The 23,419-nt window shown below is 39.9% G+C and overlaps 1 protein-coding gene across 3 annotated transcripts in view; it reads right to left on the bottom strand.

Moving 5' to 3' along the window:
* RANBP3 (RAN binding protein 3) overlaps positions 1-23,419 on the bottom strand; it is a 54,004-nt gene that overhangs the window by 16,580 nt on the left and 14,005 nt on the right. For 2 of the 3 annotated variants that reach the window (XM_075524528.1, XM_075524529.1), the window contains exons 3-9: positions 17,209-17,412; positions 11,442-11,478; positions 11,267-11,353; positions 7,797-7,868; positions 6,517-6,582; positions 4,864-4,956; positions 3,637-3,740 (exon numbers count right to left, since the gene is read on the bottom strand). In XM_075524528.1, coding sequence (XP_075380643.1) covers positions 3,637-3,740; positions 4,864-4,956; positions 6,517-6,582; positions 7,797-7,868; positions 11,267-11,353; positions 11,442-11,478; positions 17,209-17,412 — 663 coding nt within the window. The remainder of the gene's footprint in view (positions 1-3,636; positions 3,741-4,863; positions 4,957-6,516; positions 6,583-7,796; positions 7,869-11,266; positions 11,354-11,441; positions 11,479-17,208; positions 17,413-23,419) is intronic. The other variant, XM_075524530.1, reaches the window with a different exon arrangement.

The following is a 23,419-nucleotide window of genomic DNA, read 5'->3' as shown; positions in this document are numbered from 1 at the left end:
TGGTACCTTGACTTCTTTCCCAACTTACATACACTCCCTTTCTGGATTTAAGGAGCTCCCAGTTCATCCACGCTGCTGGCCTCCCACCACACTTGCACAATTTCCTGCACATTAGGATAAACTACTCATTCTCTGAGGTGGTTGTCCATAAAGATAACAAGCTCTCCTGAGCCTTTCTGTCCTTCAGAATCCTACCAACAAGCTCGATGAACAAGCTGAAGTCTTCTCTCCTGAAGTTTGGGTCTTATAAGTCCGCTACTTATCCTCCCCACTTCCTTCAGGATCTCAAACTCCATCTCATAACTGCTGCAATCAAGCTGCTCTCAACCATTGTATTTCTAAGCAGTTCTTAGCTGTGAATACCAGGTCCAGCTGAGTATCTCCCTGGTCAACTTATCCAGCACCTGCATCAAAAGAAAACTGTCCTCAACTTATTCCTAAAATCTCCAGGAGTATTTCTACCAGGACATGTTGCCATTTTATCAGGTGCTAGAGTACTTTAAGTTCCCCTTTAGAACAAAGGTCTGCAATTATGAAGCTTCTAGTTCTCCAAGGGCTTTAGCTACTTTCTCCTCTTGATCAGTCCAACTCTAGTGCAGATTCACCTTAATCTCCCCCTTGTTGGCTTCCCCTCTGATCTTAACCTATAAAGCCTTGACCAACTCAGCACCTTACCCAAACCAAAGCCTCTGCATTCAAGAGCTTCTTTGAGCATAGCAGAACCCATCCCCTTCTTGTCTTTCCTGCTTTACTGCCTAAAAAGCCCATATGTATCCAATGCAGTACTCCAGTTGTCCAAGTGAGCCTCCTGTCTCTGTGATCCCAGTGAGGTTACAGAACTGCCGCTGCACACAGATCTCCAATTCCTCCTGTTATTTTCTCATGCAGAGTGTTGTTGTCTAGAGGTGCTCCAGATGGGCTGCCAGCCATGGCACTTTCCACATATATTGCACAGGGGTAAGAAAGCGGTCGGAAAACAACACTGGATTGGGTCCAAAGGAGTTTTGCAAATCCCATTTTATGTTTAAGGGACATAACCTTTGCATAACCTAGCTGTATCATCTGCCTTCAGATTCTAATTGTGGTATTTCAAAGATATCCTTTTTCTGCTGGTAGACAGAAATGGGTCAGTGTTGCCTGCTGGGAGTAGTCCTCCACCACTGAACGGTGTAGACAGCGTAAAGGAGCACTCTGTTGAACAAAAGGAAAAATCACTAGCCTAGGGTCTCCTTAACAGGTCCTCCTCCTTCTGGATGAGGATCAGTATCTCCCTGCTGCCAAAAAGGCCAAGGGCTGCATGATAGGCTTGAACAACTGCCTATCGAGCTTCCCTGCACATCTGATGACTTTCAGCCACCAGACTCTCCCACCAGTCAAGGGAGGTTGAATAGAAGGCTGTAGCTTGTAGCTAAGGACTATGTTGCCTAGGGCTCCTACAGTTTCCTGGGGATTTAAGACAAAGACAAGGCCTAGCCCAAATAGATACAGGTTGCCACAAAGATGCTCAGAGTAGGACAATCACCAGATAGAGAACATTCCCACTCTGCTACCTTGTATAAGCACAAGACAGAGACCTCAAAGAAAAATCTTTTCTGCCAGTAAAATAAGACCATGACTCACATCTGCTCTAACAAGGGCAGACCAGGCTCATACATAACTGCAAAATACCATGTACTTGCCCTCACAAGGAAGCTTTCTCTCTGTGGTACATCAAATCTATGCCACAGATCTGCACATACAATCACCAATATGAAACTTAATTCCAGAATTAACCATTCACTCTTATCAAGCAATCTAATACTCTGCAGAGAGACTCCAGCATTTAACACTACTGTATGAACTCCAGTTACTTATGGCTGTGCTAGAAAGCTTCAGGCAGATGGACCACCCCGACTACAAATGCCAAGACAATGAAGAATATCCCACACTCCTTGGTAAAATTGCAAACGTTCAGTTATGAAGCTTTATACCATTTAATATTTAGGTTTCAGCGATCCTTAACGTATAGATTTAAGAGCTTTAGATTTAAATCTTTGTTACAGTTTCTTTTATCAGAAAACTTCCTCCCAGGTCAGTATTTCTGGACTTTGATTAAAAAGTCAAGAGGACTTTTGGATGTTAAAAATGTATAGAGGGTCTCCCTAATGACATACACAGAAATAACAAGCATGTCCCACAAAGACTTCATACTGATCCATGCAATTAATTTACTTATTGCTACTTAATTATGGCAGTAGTCTTTCACTAAACCTTAAAAAGCCATTCACACTTGAAGTCCTTCTGCTTAGATATTCAGATTTCAAAATTAATTGAGATTTGAATTTCAAGTAAACTGTTGCATACTCTTGCACTGTTAACAATACTACTTCTATGCTCAACATGGCATCAAAAGGCAACCCACTGTAATGAAGCTAACAAAAAAACCCAAACCTAAAAAAGCACTGAAAACCCACACACCCTCAAAATCCCCAAGCATCCTCCTCATGCTCTCAGTCAACATATCTTAAAATGCCAACGGTTAGCTCAACACCTGCAGGAAGGAAAGGACTGGACACACTTTGCACAGAACACGTAGGGAACTATTTCATTACTTTCTTTTCAAGATACTGAATAAACAACTTTTAATGCACTTAGGTTCCTCTTCCTCTAGCTGAAGCTTTTCAGCCCCTCATTACCTGTACTCTCCCTCCACCATTTCCTGTAGGGAATTTATTTGCTGCCTCTGGGTTTTTACCCACTATCAGCTCCTGTCTCTAAATGTCTCTGTTACTCATTCACTTCAGTTGTCTGTATGCTTTCCATCCTCACATTTCCCAACACATTCCACATTTAACTGTTAGAAATCATGACACCACCAGTAAAGCCATCATACATGGGCAGGGGATTGCTTTTTGCTAGATAATCTGAGAAGGAAGACTGAACACGTGCAATGTAAACTGCTCAGTTCACCTAGCTCAAAACCAAAGCCTTTTCAGACAGGAACAGGAATTCAGTAAATGCTTCTTAGTCTCTGGCGTGACAGGAGCACCAGACCGACCCGGTGACAGCCACTGGAGGAGACAGCTTCCCCCCCCCCCCCATAGAAAACAATTCCCTACTCTCCTGACCCACTCCCTGCACACAGAGTAAGAGATGAACCTGCAAGGAGGAAGATATATTTCTTCATGCAATCTGATCAGATGAAAAAGCAGTACTCTATCAGTCCACTAGCCAAGACACCCAAATTACAGGAATCCAGTGTCTATGGCAGGAACAGCATCACTCAAGCAGCAGTAATATTTTTACAGCAAGACTAGAAATAAAGCTAAGGACTAAAAGGAACCAATGAGAGTAGAAGTGGAACTGAGCAATTTTTTTTGTATTTTTGTGAGGGAAAATAGGTATGATAAACCCTCAAACTGTGGATTCAGTAAATCTTTGTTACAGTTCTCAAGCTAGTAAATATATATAGCATACTATTAGGACAGTATAAAATCTACTACTACACCTAAACTGTACTACCATAGTATGGATAGGTAAAAGCAGGCTATCACTGATGAAACTGCACTCACAATACAAAACAAATAGACTCTGTTCAGAGAATACTATTTTAAAGTCTGCCACCTTGAGCAACCTTCCAATCCTTCTCCAACTCACCTTGTCTTCAGAGTCAGAACTTTTCAGTGTTGTATTACTTAGTGATTCCGATGTGGCTGCAGAATCTGGTGGGATATTTACACCATTGGTGCCACTGCTGAGAACTGCAATAAGGAATGAGAAAGTGACATAAATTCTCTAGATATTTAGATTGTCCTAAAAGTAGTAAATTTTCTATAGCAAATTGCATGCTGTTTTCTTGTTTAAGTCCATGAAACATTGCAATGTAAACTACAGAGTTCCCATAGTATTTTGCAAGAGACATGAGGACCACGATTCAGCAATTCTTAGCAGAATCAAAATTCCAAATACAGAAAACCAAGTCAGCAAAAAGTCGCTTCATCTATGCAAATGCTGCAGGGACTTCAACACATACAACTTCAAGCAACCACCGTGCTCCAATCAAACACTGTTCACAGCCAGCAGGGCTCCTCTTTGGACTGATCCAGCTACTTACATAGTGAACTCCCATTGAAAGTTTGTACCCTAATATTAAGTTCTCTGTAGAGTCCAATCTGTGCCAACAGGCATACCAAGACGACAAGCTAGAAATGTTTGGTTCTATGCCAGATTCAGCATTAACTGAAGTTACTTCTGTTTCAGTTCAACTGAACTTCTAAATAACAAAAGGAGGGGAGCTGGGGAAACACAGGAGTTTAGGAGACATGGACACCTTGAACAGGTTTTTTTCCTTATCTTCCAGTTGTCAATCATGCCTATTTCTATTAGCTATATCAAATTCAGTAACAATACAATAAGCATAATATACATGACCAAACTAAGAGTTAAAAGTGTATCTCAAAGTCCCAACTCCAAAACAGTCCCCAAGCCTAGAGGCACCTCCTCCTAGTGATTTAGGCAGTTTACATCACTGTGCAGCTAGCTTAAGTCTACCACTACTGTTCAATTGATCAGCAGTAGCTTATTACACCACGATCAATGCTGTCAGCCTCAAAAGACTTTTTATTCCAAAACCCAAGCATGTACTACACCAAAGTTAAGAGGCCTGGCAATGTCAGACAGCCATCCTATACAAAAACTGAAGGTTCAACAGTGTTATCCCTTATGTAACACAGATATACTTAACATTTAAGATGCTTCTTTTTTGAAAGGGGAAACCTAGCAAAACAAAGGCAGATGCTGAGTAAAAACAAACTGCTACACTAAACAGATTTTGTATTTTTGTTCTCCCTCTGCAGTATTCCAGAAAGCAAAAGTATTATTTACCCATCTGCGAGAAAGCTTTTGGCTGTGGTGCCTGTAATACTGCTGGACGTAGCACACTTCGCTGCTGTTCCTTCGGTTTCTGGCTAGGGAGACCTGCAAGTACAAAGGTTTTTCAAGAGCTATAAAATTTTAAAGTTGAAAAATTCAACTTCATCTAATCTTCTCTGTCTGTAACTGCTTCCAACAGAACATGCAATGGAAAACCAGACATTTAAAAGTCTTCCACCCCCTTCTTTCCCATCCCTCAGCCTCAAGATAGAATTAGTCCCAAATAGAGAAGACAACTTCCTAGCCTTAAAAGACACTTTAAAATATAATGTCTACCTTATCCAGGAAAGCACAGAAGAAGAGTTTATGACAATGACTCAGAAATAAAAGTCAAAATGTAAGAGAAATGAACAGTACACAAGCAAATCCTAGTTATTCACTGACATACTATTCAACTAAACATTCCAAGTCTTCTTTTCTCCTTCCAAGGAAGTAATTTCCAGGTACTGGTAAACGATTTTTTTTTTTTTCATTCTTCATACAATCACATGTATTGGTAGTATAATAATCTTACATGTTGTTTCATTTAACAACCTTTTGGCTTTTTGAATTAACCTGGCCTCTGGTTTGCTATAGTAAGATACACAGCACTACAACTCTTTAATTCCGCTCTGATTCAAAAAGCCAACTGACTTTAAGCAACCTAATAAAAAAAAATCTTAACATCAACTCTAGAAGGTTACAGCAATACTAGAAGGTTCAGTTTTCTTCATTAAACAAAACAAAGATGAACTCTTGATCCAATAAATACCGCAACAGAAGTTACTCATAGCAACTCAGCTGAATATTCCGCAAGTAGTTCCATTTCAGGCCACCCATATTCTAAGGACATGACAACACCCGAAATACAACTATCCTAAGTTCAAACATTCATATGTCAGCTCAAAAAAATCTTGTTCTTCTTTTAAATTTACTACTCTTCCTGCAAATGACAAACAGTTTCCATATATCTATCTATCTATATATATATCTCAAATAATAACTTCCATTACCAAAATAGTTTTGGTTTGGTTTTCTCTCAAACTCCTAAGGAGCTGTAATATTAACGTCTTTTCCATACTGGCTAGGTCTACATCAGCAAACAGGAAACTCAGTAAGAGCCAAGCCATACAGTCAAACTGTACAGCAGAACAGGTAGGATCAAGGACCTGACATCCACACTACTGTCAAAAGCCAGGGAGAGGAGGAAGTGGGGAGCGAACACCACTTCAGACTTGGCTCTGGCCTGGTCCCAGACTGAGTGCCCATTAACGGCTGGAACTTGTTCAGTGCACTCCTGGAGCACCCCTTTTGCTACAGTTTGTTACCAAAGGAATTGAGTTCATGGAGCCCAGGACTACTCCAAGAACTGAATCGAAGCATGCTAAGCAGAGACAACTGGGAGATAGTTTTCAGAAATGCGTGACTGATCCAAGCCCAAATTTGGATATGTCTATACACATTACACAGTGGATATGGGCATAACCACTCTGGAGAATACAAGTTTTTTTTCCTGCATAAATACAGGTATTGTCACCTTCCAGTTACAACAGCAATTTGAGGAAACTCCTAAATAAAGTGCTTCAACTGGTTTCTTTGTACTGCTGCAGAAAACATTGAACTCACCTGCACTAGGTGCCTGACCATGAATAAGTATTGGTGGCTTCAGCCGGAATCCACTGCTCTTTTCCTCTAGAAGCAGAATACAAAGTTACAAGGACATAGCTGTAACATAATTCATACATTCAGTTATAAAATTCCTTATGCTTTCCCCGTTGCAACAACCCACAAGTTTTATAAATATCCAAAGTCATAAGGAGATTTCCGAAGAACAAATTCCCTTCTTCCAAAAGAAGTCTAAATCTTCAGTGATCATCACACCAAATATACATCAGACAGAAACACAAACTGTTGCAAGAAAAAAATTCAAAATTGTTTTTCAGGAGAAACATGAAGCAGACTGTTTTCACAAGAGAAATGGAGTTCCTTCTGTGAAGGACTTAACAGAGGTTTAATAGACGTACGTAATACAGGTTTTAAGTGAGAACCAAACTAAAGAAAGGACAATCAAAAGGATGACTGAACATGACAGCAGCTAACAAGCACTCAACTGCTAATTATCATAAATTAAGATTAAACTTCATTGCTTAATACTAGTTTCTTGTAATTCCATTAGCTTTTACCTTATGCTTTTATAGTATGAAGGTAAAAGAAATTCCTTTGGTTGTACTCACTACAGGTAAGGCTTTTAGATAACAAAATCTCAAAAAAGTAATATTCATAAATCCACAGCTATTACAAAATGAGTTCCTAACAACTTACAAGGTATAATTATAAAATATTTCCTTTTAGGGGAGTAATGGCTGTGCTCAGAATAAGACAACTCAGCACCTTACCATCTTACTGCACTTTATTATTCTCATGCCATTTAAGCACAAGATAACAATGTGCTATACAGCAATACCAACACAACTAAACCACAGAACAATGGTGATTAACAAAGTAAGTGGTACTGTCAACACAGGGTTCACAGGTCATGGTTGAACATCATGTCCATAGATTATGGTTGATTTGATTTTCGATATAAAAAAACCCAGTATCCAAACTAGATAAATGAAAATTTCCCTTAAGTTTTATCTTCAGGTTAACAGGTGGGCATAGAGTCGTATTGCAGCCTTCCACCACCAATCCCAAAGCATTTATGAATTTTCATATTTGTTATTTTAATTACCTCCAGCAAGCATGAATCAAGCAATGAAGCGAGCAAGAGAACAACTGTAAGATCAGAACCATCACCACTTCCATTCTCCCAGATAGGGTCTTACTTCTGAAGTATCAGAGAACTTTGGATCGTGACAGCCTGACAGCAGTTCACTGAGAAAAAGCAGAAAAACGAGGAAGCTCACCTGGTTCCGAGTCAGAATTGCCTGTAGAGGGTTCACAGAAGCTTGATGGCATAAAGACATTGTTCTTTGTTACTGCAGTCAAGGAAAGAGAAAAATATAAAGTTGTGTATGTTGTTTTTAATTACAAACTGTTCCCAGACATATCGAGGCTGCAAACTGAAACGATTTTTCTAGTCATTTATTTTGTTTATTTTAGGTTTTTCTTTCTTTTTAAACTAAAACAGTATTACAGCCACAGAAGTAAGCAGATCATTGTCCATAAAATCCCCTTAGTTTCTCCTGAAACAGAGAAAGAGCAAATTTCCTTTACTCTGGAGGGAAGATAAACACAGGATTCCTGGTCTGAATTGTATCTGAACTAGGAATTTAAAGTGATGTTAGAATGTATAATATCATTATAAAATACATATAACATTTCAAAAGGCCTCTGCAGAGAGGGCAGAAAGGAGTGTAATACCTGCTAAATAGTGGAAGCTAACACCTGGGCTCCTCAAAAGGCTTCAGAGTGATAGCACAGTTTGCACTAAGAGCTAGGCAACTTATGTTTGAACTGTCCTGCAAGGACAAAAAGTCTACAGAAACAGAGAGTACATCAGAGTATTTGCAGATGTCACACTTAAGAAGCATAACAGTCAACAAAAGAGCAAAAAATGTCTGAAAGGAACAGACAGAGGACAGCGTTCCTTTTCCACCCTTTGCTGGGACCTAGAGAAGTGAGTAATAGGGAGTTTGGTCAAGGCCCTGTTCAGCAATTGAAGTACTTTTGGTGTTGTACCAAGAATCACAGACAATGCAGTTTATGAAATACGACGATCAGAGCAGGAGGTAGATGCATCAAGAGTCACAAGGCAACAATAGCAGGTTGGGGTTTTCTGTCTCCAACAGATCATCTTGCATGAGGTAAAGTATAACAATATTTATCAGCTCTTTTAGCTTTTATGAGGCTGTGGAAGAAGATTAAGTATGTTGAAAAGAGAAAGGAAACACATCTCTGAACACTGTTATACTAAAAGATGCAGCACTTGCTTTCTGTATTTAAGTTTTAGATTTTTTTTTTTTTGTATTTGCTTCTTTCCTTTAATTCCACCTTCTCTCTTTTTATTATGGTCTGCCTTAAGCTTAAACATGACGCAGGTTTCATATAAGCAAAATTTCCCTACCCTTGAGAGAAACATAACCCCACAAAAAATTTAAGAGGTTTGGAAATGAAAGATTCCGTAAACCGAGGCCATCGAATACTGTCAGCAACATTCAAAGAAGCCTTTATGGAAGTTGCAATTCCAACCAAAGTTGTCACTGCTTGACAATAACACATATCAGAAGAGAACGAGGGAGTCAAACAGGGAATTAATGACCATATCCAGTCAAAGTGCATTAGCCAAGCAGATGCTGAGAAAGTATACTGGACTCCCGAAACATCCAGCATTTAACCATGAAAGAGCCAAATAAATTGTTTTCCTCCACTTCTTAACAAATGTTAGCATTAACCAAAATCTGAGATTTTAGAGATTCTAATCTCAAAAGATAAGGGCATTACAGACTAGAAGAGTTAGTGATTATAGGGAACCTAGGAATATAAGGTCCAATAAATAAGGAAGCTCCTAACAGGCTACACACGTTCTGTTATCCTAACAAAGTCTACAGACAAAAAATCCTATTCATTGTTTTTGTGCAGACAGCGTTCTTTTACTAAGAGTGATCAACAAGCAGACAGCAGCAACACTGGTCCCCTGAACCGTACTCAATTAACAGGACTGCACCTTGAAACCCGCTAAGTTGCATGCCAGAAAATCTAGATCTTAAGGAGAAGGGATTCTTCCCCTGACTAGCACTGGTGGTATGAAATGAGAATACTGTGCCCATAAAATATCAGCAACTACATTTTAAATTCCATAGTCACTTATTTCTTTAAAATTAAAAGCAAAGTAACTACATTTTCATATTTTAGTCACACTTCCCAAATGTGCTGTATGTTAGAGGAATATTTTTCTCATTTCCTTAAGTTCAACTAAGACAACAGAAACAAAGTAGTGAAGTCTCCAAACCTGCCCCAAGCACTGACACCTTAACTAAAATAATACTCAACCAAAGCTAAAAACTTCTTATTGTCTGTGAAGAGAGAAGGCCTAAACTTCAGAAACCGATCCTGTGGGTGAACACAAATATCAAACATGACCATTCCCATTTATGTGAATTGCAAGAATTTACCCCAGCCTTCCCACTGATTTCGCTGCCTTGACTGTATACACAAACAGGCAGTGGTCATTCTCTCTTGCATTTGCCAGGTGGGAATGTTCTATGCAACGCTACAAGCTTGCGAAGAGTGGCTGGAAAGCTGCCCAGCAGAGAAGGACCTGGGGGTGCTGGCTGACAGCCACCTGAATGTGAGCCAGCAGTGTGCCCAGGTGGCCAAGAAAGCCAATGGCATCCTGGCTTGTATCAAAAATAGTGCAGCCAGCAGGACTAGGCAAGTGATCGTGCCCCTGTACTCGGCACTGGTGAGGCTGCACCTCGAATACTGTGTTCAGTGTTGGGCCCCTCACTCCAAGAGGGACATTGAGGGGCTGGAGCGAGTCCAGGGAAGGGCAACGGAGCTGGGGAAGGGTCTGGAGCACAAGGCTGATGAGGAGCGGCTGAGGGACCTGGGGTTGTTTAGCCTGGAGAAGAGGAGGCTGAGGGGAGACCTTATTGCTCTCTACAACTCCCTGAAAGGAGGTTGTAGAGAGGTGGGGGTCGGTCTCTTCTCCCAGGTAACAAGTGATAGGACGAGAGGAAATGGCCTCAAGTTGTACCAGGGGAGGTTTAGACTGGATATTAGGAAATTTTACTTCACTGAAAGGGTTGTCCAGCACTGGAACAGGCTGCCTAGGGAAGTGGCTAAGTCGCCATCCCTGGAAGTATTTAAAAGATGTTTGGATGAGGTGTTTAGGGACATGGTGTAGTTGTGGTCTTGGTAGTGTTAGGTTTAGGGTTGGACTCGATGATCTTAAAGGTCTTTTCCAACCTATACGATTCTGTGATTCTGAAAAAGCACTGAATCCTCTCCACTTTAAAAGGAATGGGAGAAAAGGAAAGGAATAAACAACTTAAGCACGACCCAAGACTTGGAAGATTTGCCTGGCAGCAGGGTAACTAAGAAAAAGGTAGCATTTATGTAAATAGGTTAAGAAGTGACGTGATCACAACAAATCAAAGAGATTTCTGGTAAATTCTTCAATTTAACAGTGGAAGATTAAAAGCTGAAACTACAAATATATATAAACTTACAGACAGAAAGTATTTAAAAAACATACCTATCAACTCCTTTGGGCTTCACTGAGTTTGCTAACACAGACCACAGAAAGAGTCAGAGTACACGGTTGCTGTGGTCTTAAACCAAAGCATAGCCGACAGCAGTAAGACTGCTGACATGATTGGAAAAAAAGTGTAAGAAGGAAACCCACCTCATATAATATTGTAACAACATTTACCTGACTGAGAAGGAGGGAACTGAGTTAAGGATGAAGTTCTCTCACGCTTTACAGGTGGACAGTAGCTCCCATCCTCTCGATCAGATTCTGTAGAAAAAAAGCAATTAGAGAAAGTGCACAAAATCCAGGAGACGCATATACTTGTGGCTTTTAATCTTACAATCAAGTCTCTTACCATCTCCCTCTTCCGGACTTGATCCATCTGCTGATCTCTGAAATCAGATGACAGTGACAAAATAAAAATCACATACTGAACATTTCAATCTCTTTGGATACATCCAAATGTTTTAATCAGCAGTTTGGAGATTTTTTTCTTTCCTGTCAATGTTACAGACTCAAGGGAAAGCATTATTTTTATGACTTACATGTAGGCATATTGAATTTCACCCAGATACTATTAAATAAGATTAATGCAAAACATTTCATTTACAAGTAAGATACCTGAAAATTCATATCCAAGCACTGACATCCTTAGAGACTATGCAACAATTACAGTTATAATTTTCTATATACTGAAAATCTGAAAATGACAATTTTCAAGTTTGGTTTGATTTTTAAAACATCATAGAAGTTCCAAGCTCATAATGAACATACCCATTATTTGGGAGTTCATTCCAAAGCACTTTTCCTAATTAATGTAAGTGACATCAGTTCCTTCAACAAAAGGACAGCATTGGAGGAATGTCTTTCAAAGCATGCTCTATAAACTAGTACTATGATATTTTGACAGGAATTAGCAATGGATAGTCTCCTAGCATCTTCCACAGTACCAGGAACAAAACAGGAAGCATTGCAGGATACCAACTATCTCAATATTCAAAAAGTCTTTGAACAAAAGTTTTACATCTTTTCTGAGGATTTCTAGGTCTCTCTACTTGCTCTGCCAGTTCCTCAGCTGATATAATTTCCCTTGTTCCTGCAAAACGTAATCCCATGATGGATTCCTTTCACTATGCAAGGTGACCAGGGCAGCTTTAGCACCTCCATCTCACTACAAAGCCTCTTGACAAACTGGACCTTCTCCCTAGCCCAACACTACCCTTTCATTCCACTCCTGCCCCAGGACACACAGACGGACACCTTGCCTTCACGGTCTCACTTCAGAACTTGGCTGACTTGGGGAGGAACGCCAGCTCACGGACATAGCCCACTGCAGCCCCAGCGCCCGTCCTTCCCCACTGCAACTAGTCATACTTCGGCATGGAGAACAGGCAGACATACAAGGATCGGGCAACACAACAGGACTGGTTAAGGCTGCACAGGACTATCAGCTGAAAGACGTACCTTGGATATAAGAATACCAGAAAGTACAAAACTTCTATTTAGCACTGCATGTACTTAGAATCTAGATACTACTATACTATCAGTATTTCACTCAAGGCTAATAAAAACCCATTTACACTGCATTTTGCCTATGCAACTAAGTTTAAGGGGTTTTCTGTTTTGTTTTACATTAATAGAAAAATATAGCTACTTCACTAGCATCCTAGTCAAGTACTTTTGAAACCTTTAGCAAAGGGAATGAAAAGCTACTGAGTTCTGGAACACAACCCCCCCACATCCACACATATCTATCAGCCCAATTGCATTAATACTGTATTTCATGATCCATGCTCTTCCTACATGATAGGTCAAGTACTCCACTCTACTGGAAGATGATCTTATTAGGCATCTCCCTTGCCAACACACACTAGTTTCCCAAAAGATAAGGCTAAAGTGGAAAACCATGATGTCATCTATCTGTTTCAGCATCCAGCATCTGAAGTCAGAAAAAAAAAAAAAAATCTATTTTGCACAGAAAGTGTTGTCACATATACCAGCAATTTGTTTCAATTTTTAGCAAAACTCCTGAAAGGAAAAGGAAACCATTTGGTAAAAAATTTGCGTGAATGGAACTGCAGATCTCTATGTGCAAAAATCCTTAAAAATCAACACATGATTTCCCCCTGAACTTCAAAAACTTTTTAAGCTGTTACTAGTATGTGCTGTATTCTCAACGCTCAAGTAACACAGACAAAAGAAAAGTCAAACCTGTATAGCACAAGCTTCAAATTATCACATCACTGTCATTTCATCAACTGATGCAAGCACAACTAAATATACCATCACTACATCTAGTGGGCAATATCCAAAACCAATTCTGTAACCTACTGAGGGCAAAGCAGAGCTAAGTATCTACTCTCTCCAAATTATTTCCATGCTTCCTAGTCCAAGAGTTTTAGGAGATTAAAGCTATGCAAGAGCCCACATGACAAATGTTACAGCAGTTACTGACATTGCCAACCCTAGTCAAAGTAGATGCTGCACAGAAGTAAAAAAGGACTTCCGTTTCTCTCAAATGTATTTTTTCCTACACAGGCATCTAAATATCTAGATGATTTGGTATCAAAGATCATTTGGTATCCTACCTCCCATCCTTACCCAGTCACACACTGCTCACACTGTCAATTATTACTTGAGGAACTTGGAACAGACCTTGCAAATAACTCCTACCAGAAAAATGCAACAACATATTTAAATCTTTCATAGGCTCAGGAATTTAAAGGCCAGGGAAGAAAAAAGTCATAACCCCTTAGGTTGATCCCTAAGCACAGACAGGCCAAAGAACCTCATTTATGTCTACCTCAGTACCAAAACTCCTGCCTGAGCATTTAAGATACTCAGGTTCAATTTTCTGTTTTCAAATGAGTGAGAATATGCACGAGTTACTCCACTGCAGAGCTACCAACACTACTGCGAACTGGTTTTTAATTTTGTTATACTCTGCATCCAGTAAGAGAGACACACCACTGTTTCCTTGCTTTTATTAAAAAAAAAAAAACTTGCTGTCAATATTCACTCCCCATTACTTGGGCATTCACCTATCATGTCTCCTCAACCTTGGCTAAATCTCAAGGTTTCTCACTATAATAGTGCTTTCACCAATGACCAATTCGCTCTTGCAGATCTTGAAAAGCATTCCTAAATCCTTCACCATTAGAAGAAAGGCTTTCACGAGAATAAAGCTGTACACACATGATCTAATGAAGCCTGACTTCCCACAGATCCTACCTAGATGACAAGCAATGTGGAATAACCTGTAGTGAGAAGTCAAATGCTTGAGGCAGTGAAATGTTTTCTCTCCTCTCTAGTCTGCCTCTACCCACAGACCACAGAGGAATCCAGAGCCAAGATCTCCATACCTCTCAGCATCTTTGGTCAAACCTGATAGAGTTAAAGGCAGATGGCACAGGGGGGTGGGGGTACACCGATATACTGTATAAGAAAATGAAGCTTATGCTAATGAAGTAAGTTACCGCCGCAGCCAGAAGTTGCTTACCAGTGTTGCTTATTTGAGAGAAGCTGGGAGACTAGACAAAAATAGGGGGAATATATGCCTGACAAACAGTTTACCTGACAGACTGGAAAAAACCAGCAAGATTACAATTAGTGATAATAAACAGCAGTCCAGCCTTTCCATTTCAGGCCTCTCTTTCCAGGCTACTCAATCTGTACTTTACAGCAATAGATGTTTTACACAAGTATACTACACAACAGAAGTGAAAGCCAGGACCACCTCATCCTATAAGGAACCATTAAGGTGACTCAACTTCTCTCCATTCAGTTCTTTGAAATTAGAAGCTGAAGAGACATTTAGACCAGTAAGATCAAAATCCAACCTACAATTTACTCCTCATTTTTTAAGAACAAAAGCCACCTTTCACTTATTCCCTCTTCCCCTTACTTTTAGAAATCCAGCTACAGAAAAGCTACAATTATTTCTAAATAGAGGCTCCTACAATTCTGACTCGTTTCTAATTAACCAAATTACCTTTTTAAAGGCTACGAACTGCTTTTTAAAAGTGCAAATGAAAGTAGTTAACCAACCCACACTGAAGTACAAACACTGCTTCTTTACACCCATTACTTCCTCACACAGTTGTTACAACAAACTGAGAACTCACACAAACTTCAACAAATGTGTCAGTTTTTGTTTATTCACAATAATAAGCAGAAATAGGGAAGGCAAGGGAGAATTCAGGTAAAGCAAAAAAAGGACAACGTAATTAGGTGAAATCTGTAAGAGCACACTTGCAGTGTTTATCTTCGAAAGATACATCTAAGACGCAAAAGTCATATATAAAGGACTTCAGAGCATGGTACAGCAAGTCTGCAATCCAGACACTGCACATTTATACACATTATTGAATTGCCACAGCTGTTGCTTAAAAGCTGTTCCAGAACCTCCTAAACAATGGAGTCCTGCTGGCACAGCTGCATGCTGCTGTAGGCTGGCTTGGGTTAGACAGCTCAAAGTCAAGATGTCATAATCAGCTCTGCAAGAGGCCGTATCTCTGGCCACACCGTGTTAATGTCTCAGCAAAAATATCTGCCCATGCATGTACAAACAATACCAAGTAAACAAGAAACATGCAGTGTCTCTTTCTTCAGAACTCAGTCTTAATTCACCTATCTTCCCAGGGCCCCGGGAAGATTACATGAAACTTTCTGCTCCAGCAAACCAGTATGAGCACTTGGAAGATGCATCAACCTCCTGTGTATTTCAAGGTAAGAGACACCTTTACTTTAAGAAACTGGGATAATTTGAAGAATGCTTGCCAGTGCATACGACAGCCAGTTATGTGCCTATACTGAGCACTGTACTATTCCATAAATTTGAAGTGAATGGAGTAAAGTTCCAGGACGCATAGTTATCTGTTGTGCACAGGCAAGAATTCCTACATACATTTCCCAACAGCATTTTTGGTTCTTAAATTTTTCAGATCTGGGTTAACTGGGGTAAGATTTTCAGCTCTTTAAGAACAAGTCTAAGATAATGACCACTTGCTGCAGTTTTCCTGAAAGTCTGGTTAATACAGTTCTCTTGGCCAATTCTAGTAACACTGGCAATTTCAAATGATAGAAAACTGACATAAAAGTCTGTGACTACATTTACCAGCTATATTTTAAAATATTAACCCTTGAAAACATTAACATTGCAAAAAAATTGAAATAGAAAAAATTTCTGCAGCAGATCATCAAGCAACACCTGACAGTCTGGACACCAAAAGGTGCTTAACCTACATCTGTTTGTACCTTGTCATGACAACCCATTCAGTACTGAGTTTACTGGAAGCAGCCCATTCTTGGCAAAAAAATACTAGTGCAAGAAAAGGGCGCAGGTACTGTGTGCAGCAGCCTTAACAGGCAAAGATCTATCAAAGAGTACATTCCTAGTGTGCGTGGTCACAATGAGCAGTGACACTCACCTGCACCAAGAAAACACGGTCCACCAACCAGAAAGATTACAAACACTTAAAATTGCTCTGAAAGACTGTATGGTACCAGTTTAGTCATCTAATCTTTCAAAAAATATTTTGCTGCACCATCAGTAGAAAAATCTTAAGTCAACAGCACTGACAGCTTTTCCTACCTCAAGGTACTGATTCCCCACCCGCCCCAGTACCAAAATTCAAAATTCTGCTTTAGCATCTTTCTTGCTGCTTTTAATCTGTTAAGTACATTACAGGTTGGCATGACAAGCTCCTGTTTATATACAGTGGAAACAGAGCATTAGCTGCTCACTTTGTCAAACTGCAGCATTATGGCTCAGTGGGAATAAACAATCCTCCTTTAACTGCTTGAAGCAAATCCCTCGTATACCCACTTCCTCACTCATTTAAAAGAGCTCTTATCCTTAGCAAACACACAGTTTACACCCTAAATTTGAAAATTAATACTTGATGTGCCTTCTATAATTACACCCACTAGGGAGTCCCAAACAATTTTCATTTCTACTAATTGAAACAACAGCTTAGAGGGGACTAACATTTGAGATCAAAGAACCAGACAGATAGTGAGCTGCACTACCTAAAGTTAACAGTAACAGACTCCTCCTAGTAGACGGGACTTTTTTCTTTAATCCCCTCAGCAGCAGAAGTACTTGGTAGGTTCACACTTACCCCTGCCAGTTCTTGTTGAATAGGAGCAAGCTGCGCTTCAGAAGCGGGACTCAGGGTAGCACTGACTGAGGCAACAGCGGGAGCAGGGTGCTCAGAGTCGCGCTCACCAGCTGATTCTTTGTGACCCAGACCATGGTGGGGGGGCTCAACCTCTCCCTGGGGGTCCTCGCCTGAATCCGACAAACCTTTTTGCTCTGCAGGGGACTGGGAGCAAAAAAGACAACGTCCCTTCAATGCAAGGCTGCAACATGAGAGAGCAGTCGTCCTAGCAAGAGGATCTGCTAATCCCTTTTTAAATTCCACCGTTTTCACAGTATGGCAGAAGGAATTGCTTGCTGCTGAGACACCAATTAAAATATGCACAAACCAGGTAACAGAACCTGCTGACCTAATTAGCCTCCCCTCCCCACAAAAAACACCAGTTGGAGCAAATGCACTTTTTTGAAAGTTAGCTAAAAGTGTCAGCGTTCCTGGCAAAAGAGCATTTTTGCCAGCCACAGCGCTGTTGGGGTTTAACTCCTCCTCCTCAAGGCCTAAAGGACAGCTAATTGCTTTCACCCCCAGATTCAGACATAAGAATTAAATAGACAATTACTGTAAATAACTTTCCTTCACTGCTTCAGACCACATTTGAGGGAGGTGGGGTTGATTATAAAATTCTCTATAGAAATTCATTATTATAACATTCACACAAGACACACAATCCTTTCATATTCATGTGATGGTGAATTATCTGAAAAGCAACACCCATGTTTTCTTTTGTAAATTAGAAAGTTTGCATATCTATTTCAAGAAGGGAGGTGATAGGATTGCTAGTGCACACTAGTGGGATTTGATATTTGCTGAACTTTTGCCACAGACTCTTTACATTCCTTCAGATCATTTAATGCTGCAGGTCCCACTTGTAGAACAAAAATTAAGCATTACCATATTCTGCACACATCTGAAGAAGGGAAAAGTTAAAGGCTTTGAGCCTTAGCAACTGTATTGTGATAAAGGACTAAATTATAGTCCATGGGTAATATGCAGGCCAAGGACATTCTCCCAGCTGTGATCTGTGGGCCAGGCCTCCTGGTATCTTATGGTAAAGTATCCGGAGAATCAAGCAGCTAGGCAAAGATGTCACTAAGAAGCACATAACCTCGTCTTGCTCTCAGAAAGCATTCAGTAGAATGCAGAGAGACTAAAAATGCTCATCATTGCCCAGGTCCATGCAAAACAAAGTAAACAGCAACCTCAAAAACAAACAGCAGCTTTTAAGTCTTAAGGGCCCAAAGTTCTTCAGCTATGACTTGGCCTGTCCTCAAACAGAAGCAATTATTAAAAGACAGCAATACATGCAATTTTATCAGCAGGTTCATTTCAGTTCAGTGAAGTTGCTCAAGTTAAAGTTTTAAATCTTGCAAGAAATTACTATCATTAAGGCTCAAAATGGGGATAACATTATGTTAGGTAAAGCTGGGGATGCTGGATTTTTGTATATTTCAAAATTTTCTAGTTTTAATACAAAGCTGTTACTAACAGACCCAAACACTAACTTTAACCCCCACAGAACAAGAGAGAAGAGTTAAAGAAACGTTTTGTTTGTCACCGAAAATTAAACCAAGCCTAGCACTCTGCTATTCTTACCTCTTTGGCTCAGAGGACCAGCATGAAAAGGCTATCTGGAACTGGCCACAGCACTTACAACATATGTATGTTATTCATACATAAAGACAAGGGGTAAGCACCTCAGTCCTCCACTTGACATTTTATACCCATTACTCCTAGTCCCTTTTTTATGCTAAGCCTCACTTTCAAAATTAACAGCATTCCAAATGTCACTCAAACTGTTTTCTTTCCCTTCAAGGGGAGACAGACATAAAAAAAGTACAAGAATTAAGTCACAAGTTACCTGCATCACACTAACCACAAAAGCAATTAAGCACTGAAGATCTGATTTTTCTCATGGCTTACGTTGCATGTGTCCTCTGGTCCTCCCACTCTGCTACCCCAAATCCTCCCCACATACCTTGCAACACAAACCTCTCCCCCACACCTCTTCAATCCTGCCAAACCTTCTCCAGCCATCTGTGGGGCCAGAGGCAGTTCATCTGCACTGAGCAGAGACAACAGGGCCATGCATACAACAGCAGCTCTCCCTCTGCAAGGGAGGTAATTTGGGTCTTGCTGATCCAGTCAGGTTTCTAGTTTTCAGGAAACACGTAGAACAGTTTTAACATTTAAACCTCTATCATCTTGTCAATAGTTATCAGAATCTGCAAGCTTTCAGCTTGGTGATCAGAAGAGCCAGCAGCATAACAAACTTCGCTTGGCTTCTTAGCTGAAAGACTTCCCACTTCTCCAGTGGTCTGGAGAGCCAGACCACTACAGAAGAGATGACTGCAGTAGGACTGAACAGACCACAGATCCAGTCCAACTGCTGTACAGGTCATGGAGACAACCCTACCGTTATTCACACAGCCTTTGAAGAACCTGGGTGAGGGGGGATGATGGGACCCTAAAAGCCACAGTGGGGAAAACGCTGAAAGCTATAACTAGAACCGTACTAGGAAATGGGGATGGGGGGACACCGTCCTTGTCAACAGCCAGAACGAACCTCAGGATGAGCTAACCATCACCGGGGATCCGGAGGCAACAGGGAACAATTAGGAAACTGTAGGTAGACAGACTCTGGGGCCAAAAATGACTAAGAAGATTCAGTGTCCATAAGAAGCAAAATAATGCATAGGAAGAAAGTACGGAAGTGTTTCCACATAAAAATAGCTAAATACCTTATTATCCTTCAGCCATAATACACAGAATTTGGAGGGGAAAGGAACAGGAATATAACTATGAAATCATGACTGGTACGTAGGATGGCAATGCAGCAACTCCCACAGAGCAAGAGCTGGAAGGCATCAAATTAGGCCATAACAGGTTCAAAAAAAACCAAAACAAAACTAAAGGATACAAAAAGCCCATCCTGCTGAACCCCTTGTCAGAGGATCATGTGGATGGTAGTAGCTCACATGCTTGGGTTCAGCAAGCAATTGGAGAAATTCAAAGAAAAAAGAGGAGCCTTACCAGCAATTTACACTGACTTCTAGCTACAGATCATGAAATTGCTAATAATGCAAGAGGCAAGAACATTCAACACACACTTGTGCTATACACTTAAAAGTGGAAATTACAATAAATTATTTTGGAAGTAATTTGTGTCAATACAGTTCAGAACATTTCAAAGTAGGCTAAGTAAACACGCATCAGATTTTAGTAATTGTCATAATATGTGGCAAGTATTTTAAAAAGTGAAATAAGCAAGGTAACCTTCCAACATATATCTATCCTAAGCAAAACTGGAATATGTGCTCCAAGACTCAGAAAAGAAATGAACAAAAACCAACAAGTATTGTCAATCACCACTTTTATGCAGAAAAATCTGATGCCAAGATGAGAATTTCTTGGTCAAGTCAATACAGAAAATTATATTTTAAAAAATCAATATTAAATGGATCAAAAACTACTGCAATTTTCAGAATTTTGTGAATAGTATGTGCTTTAAGTCATGGAAGACAAACCAACAAAGGCCTCAAGGATCCTTCAAAACCAAAACTGCTTCAGACAGTTTGTACAGCTGTTCTCAAAAAAGCACATCCAAGGGAAACGGCAAGCTCTTAAAATTCATTGTAGTCTTCACTCATGCTTACTATTGAAAGTGTTTTCTAGTCTCTTAGCTTCATACATTCTGATCTTGTTCAAAGTTCTTTGCAGCTGGTGAAGAACAGTTCATTCTCTTTTTGCTGTAATGTTTTAAGTCTGTCATGATTGGTATCTCTCCTTGAACCTCCTCTTCTCTAGAGGAAACATTCCTTATAAGTACAGCTCTACAGAGAACTTGGAAGAAATCTGTTCCTGTCTCTTAAATGCTAAGGCGAAGATCAATGGATAGATTAATAATGTTAGGAAGCCACCTTTACAAACTCACCTTGCTCAGCCAGATCAAACAATATCTATTTTATTAAAAAACAGAAATAACACACCTAGACTAAATACGTAAAAGTCTACTTGGAGATTTGGCTTCCTCTGCATTGCAAGAAATAAGGAGACATGAAGAAATACATAAAAGCTAAGATTAACATGATGCTAAAAACACCAAATATAGGCAAGGAAATAATATTCCTTTTTTATAAAGACTAGCACAAACACTCCTGCGTTAGTTTTCCCTCCCAATTCTAAGTTGGGCTATTCATGCCTCCTTTCCTCATTTCCCCCAAACTAGCACCCATATCCAATGGCCCAAAAAGCCTACTCTCAGTATATCTTTTCACAATCTTTACCTGCTTAGAGCTGAGGACAACTCTTGTTGGTATTCTCAGTAGCCTTTGATGTTATCAGCCCCTCTATATTCCTCTAAGCTCTGCCTTGCACAACTGTAATCTCCAAATACATTTAGGATTGTTCTTCGAAGTGCAGCAGTGTAGCAAGATAGTCACAGTTACGAACTCTTAAGCATTAGTTTTAACTCCTTAAGCATACTATTGACTTACACCACAGTGCAACCAGGTCTCCCTAACAAAACCTCCTGGCAGCTGTGCTAACGATGCTGAGAGAGCTTGGAAAAGGAGATATCATTGCCTCTCCCTACACAAGTTACTTCCTCCACAGTTCTCTCTTCCACTATCCTAAACCTACAAGTCATGCCCATAGCACAAACAACATTTTCTAATCATCCACCTCCTCAAACCAACAAAAGCCAGACATTTCCAAATCACACTGCGTCAAACCAGGACTTCAACCAATCCCTACTTCATGTATTGTCTAGTACAACTTTCTCTTTTCTAAACTCATGATCTTGCCCTCCAGACTAGATGTGAATGCCATCTTTCTAAGCACTTAAATCACTTTTGCAACTCCACATTTATTTTTAAAGCTCCACAGTTAAGACCATGATGACAGCTCTAACAGCTTCAGGACGTAAACCTCGTTCACTCCAGAACTACCCCTTTACCTTTATGACCCAGGTGACAGTTACCCCTTAAACTCTTTGCAGCACCACTTAGGTATGGGACATGACCCAAATATCATGTAACTTATCTTCCTTCGGAGCCATCCTTAAAAGCTCACCACTACCAATTCACCTATAGAAAGCAGTACACCAACCAAAACTAGCTATAGAACAAGCTAGACAAAGTGTTCTTTTCTATATTCTATTAGTACCCCCAACCCAGGCTGGTGGAGTGAAGAGGACAAGGTGCAAGCTACATAACAGACAATGGCTCATTTTAAAGTGCAAAAATATTTTTTAAATCTGAGTTGATTATCTACCTTTTGTAGTACTCGTGACTAGGGAGTCATGATGATCCTAGTATTGCAAGAATCAATAATGACTGGAAGAAGACCACAGTTCACACTTGCAGACCAAAGGACACTACTTTAAAAGCATTTCTGGACAAACTGTTTCTTTACAACATGACTGGTTAAATTTGTTCGAGCTATTTTACCTACTTAAAAATGTGTAAATGCAAGAAAGTCTTCAGAATACACTGACCTCAGAAATGCATGTTCAAAGTTAACCTCATAAAATTATTTCAAGTAACCTATGGCCAGAAACTGTCATGAAATAGTTTTGTGGCAGAAGTTAAAGTTAGTTTCAGAGCAGAAACACAAGTCTAACAAGTGATAAAAATTAACCGTAGAAGAAGTTGTATCTATCAGTTGAAATCTTTAATTCAAAAAGTGCTATGAAAAGCACAGTATAGTTCATGTATAAGTTAACGGGATAGATAATGGAGTAACAGTAACATTCTATGCTTAACACAGTGAGGTTAGGACTTTATGTTGCTTTCAGATCTTAACAGCTATGAGTCTTCCTAAGCTGATGCAATTTTCCAACTAGTGTCAGCTAGAAGCTCTGCTTGTCAGAAAAATGACTAGCAGTGTATAAACAAGGAAGATATTTGGATGCTATCCTTCAGATATTTGCAAGAACTACCTCTATTTCACACACTGGAAAAATAGTTCTCAGAGTTAAGGAGATATGAAAATAACAAAAATGGAGACTCACTCAAGCGTGGAAACAGCCAACTTTACATCCACCATTAACTGATATCTATAATGAAAATCAGAACAGGTAGACTAATCCTGTCTTTTTAACTGTGAAAGAAAACAACCAGAACCTCCTTACTGAAAGTAAAATTAAGAGGCATTATTCTGAACACCAGGCATCTTT

This window comes from Mycteria americana, chromosome 24 (assembly GCF_035582795.1).
Source record: "Mycteria americana isolate JAX WOST 10 ecotype Jacksonville Zoo and Gardens chromosome 24, USCA_MyAme_1.0, whole genome shotgun sequence".
Lineage (NCBI taxonomy): Eukaryota > Metazoa > Chordata > Aves > Ciconiiformes > Ciconiidae > Mycteria > Mycteria americana.
Note: the sequence above shows the minus strand (reverse complement) of the source record. Positions and strands in the feature narration are given on the sequence as shown.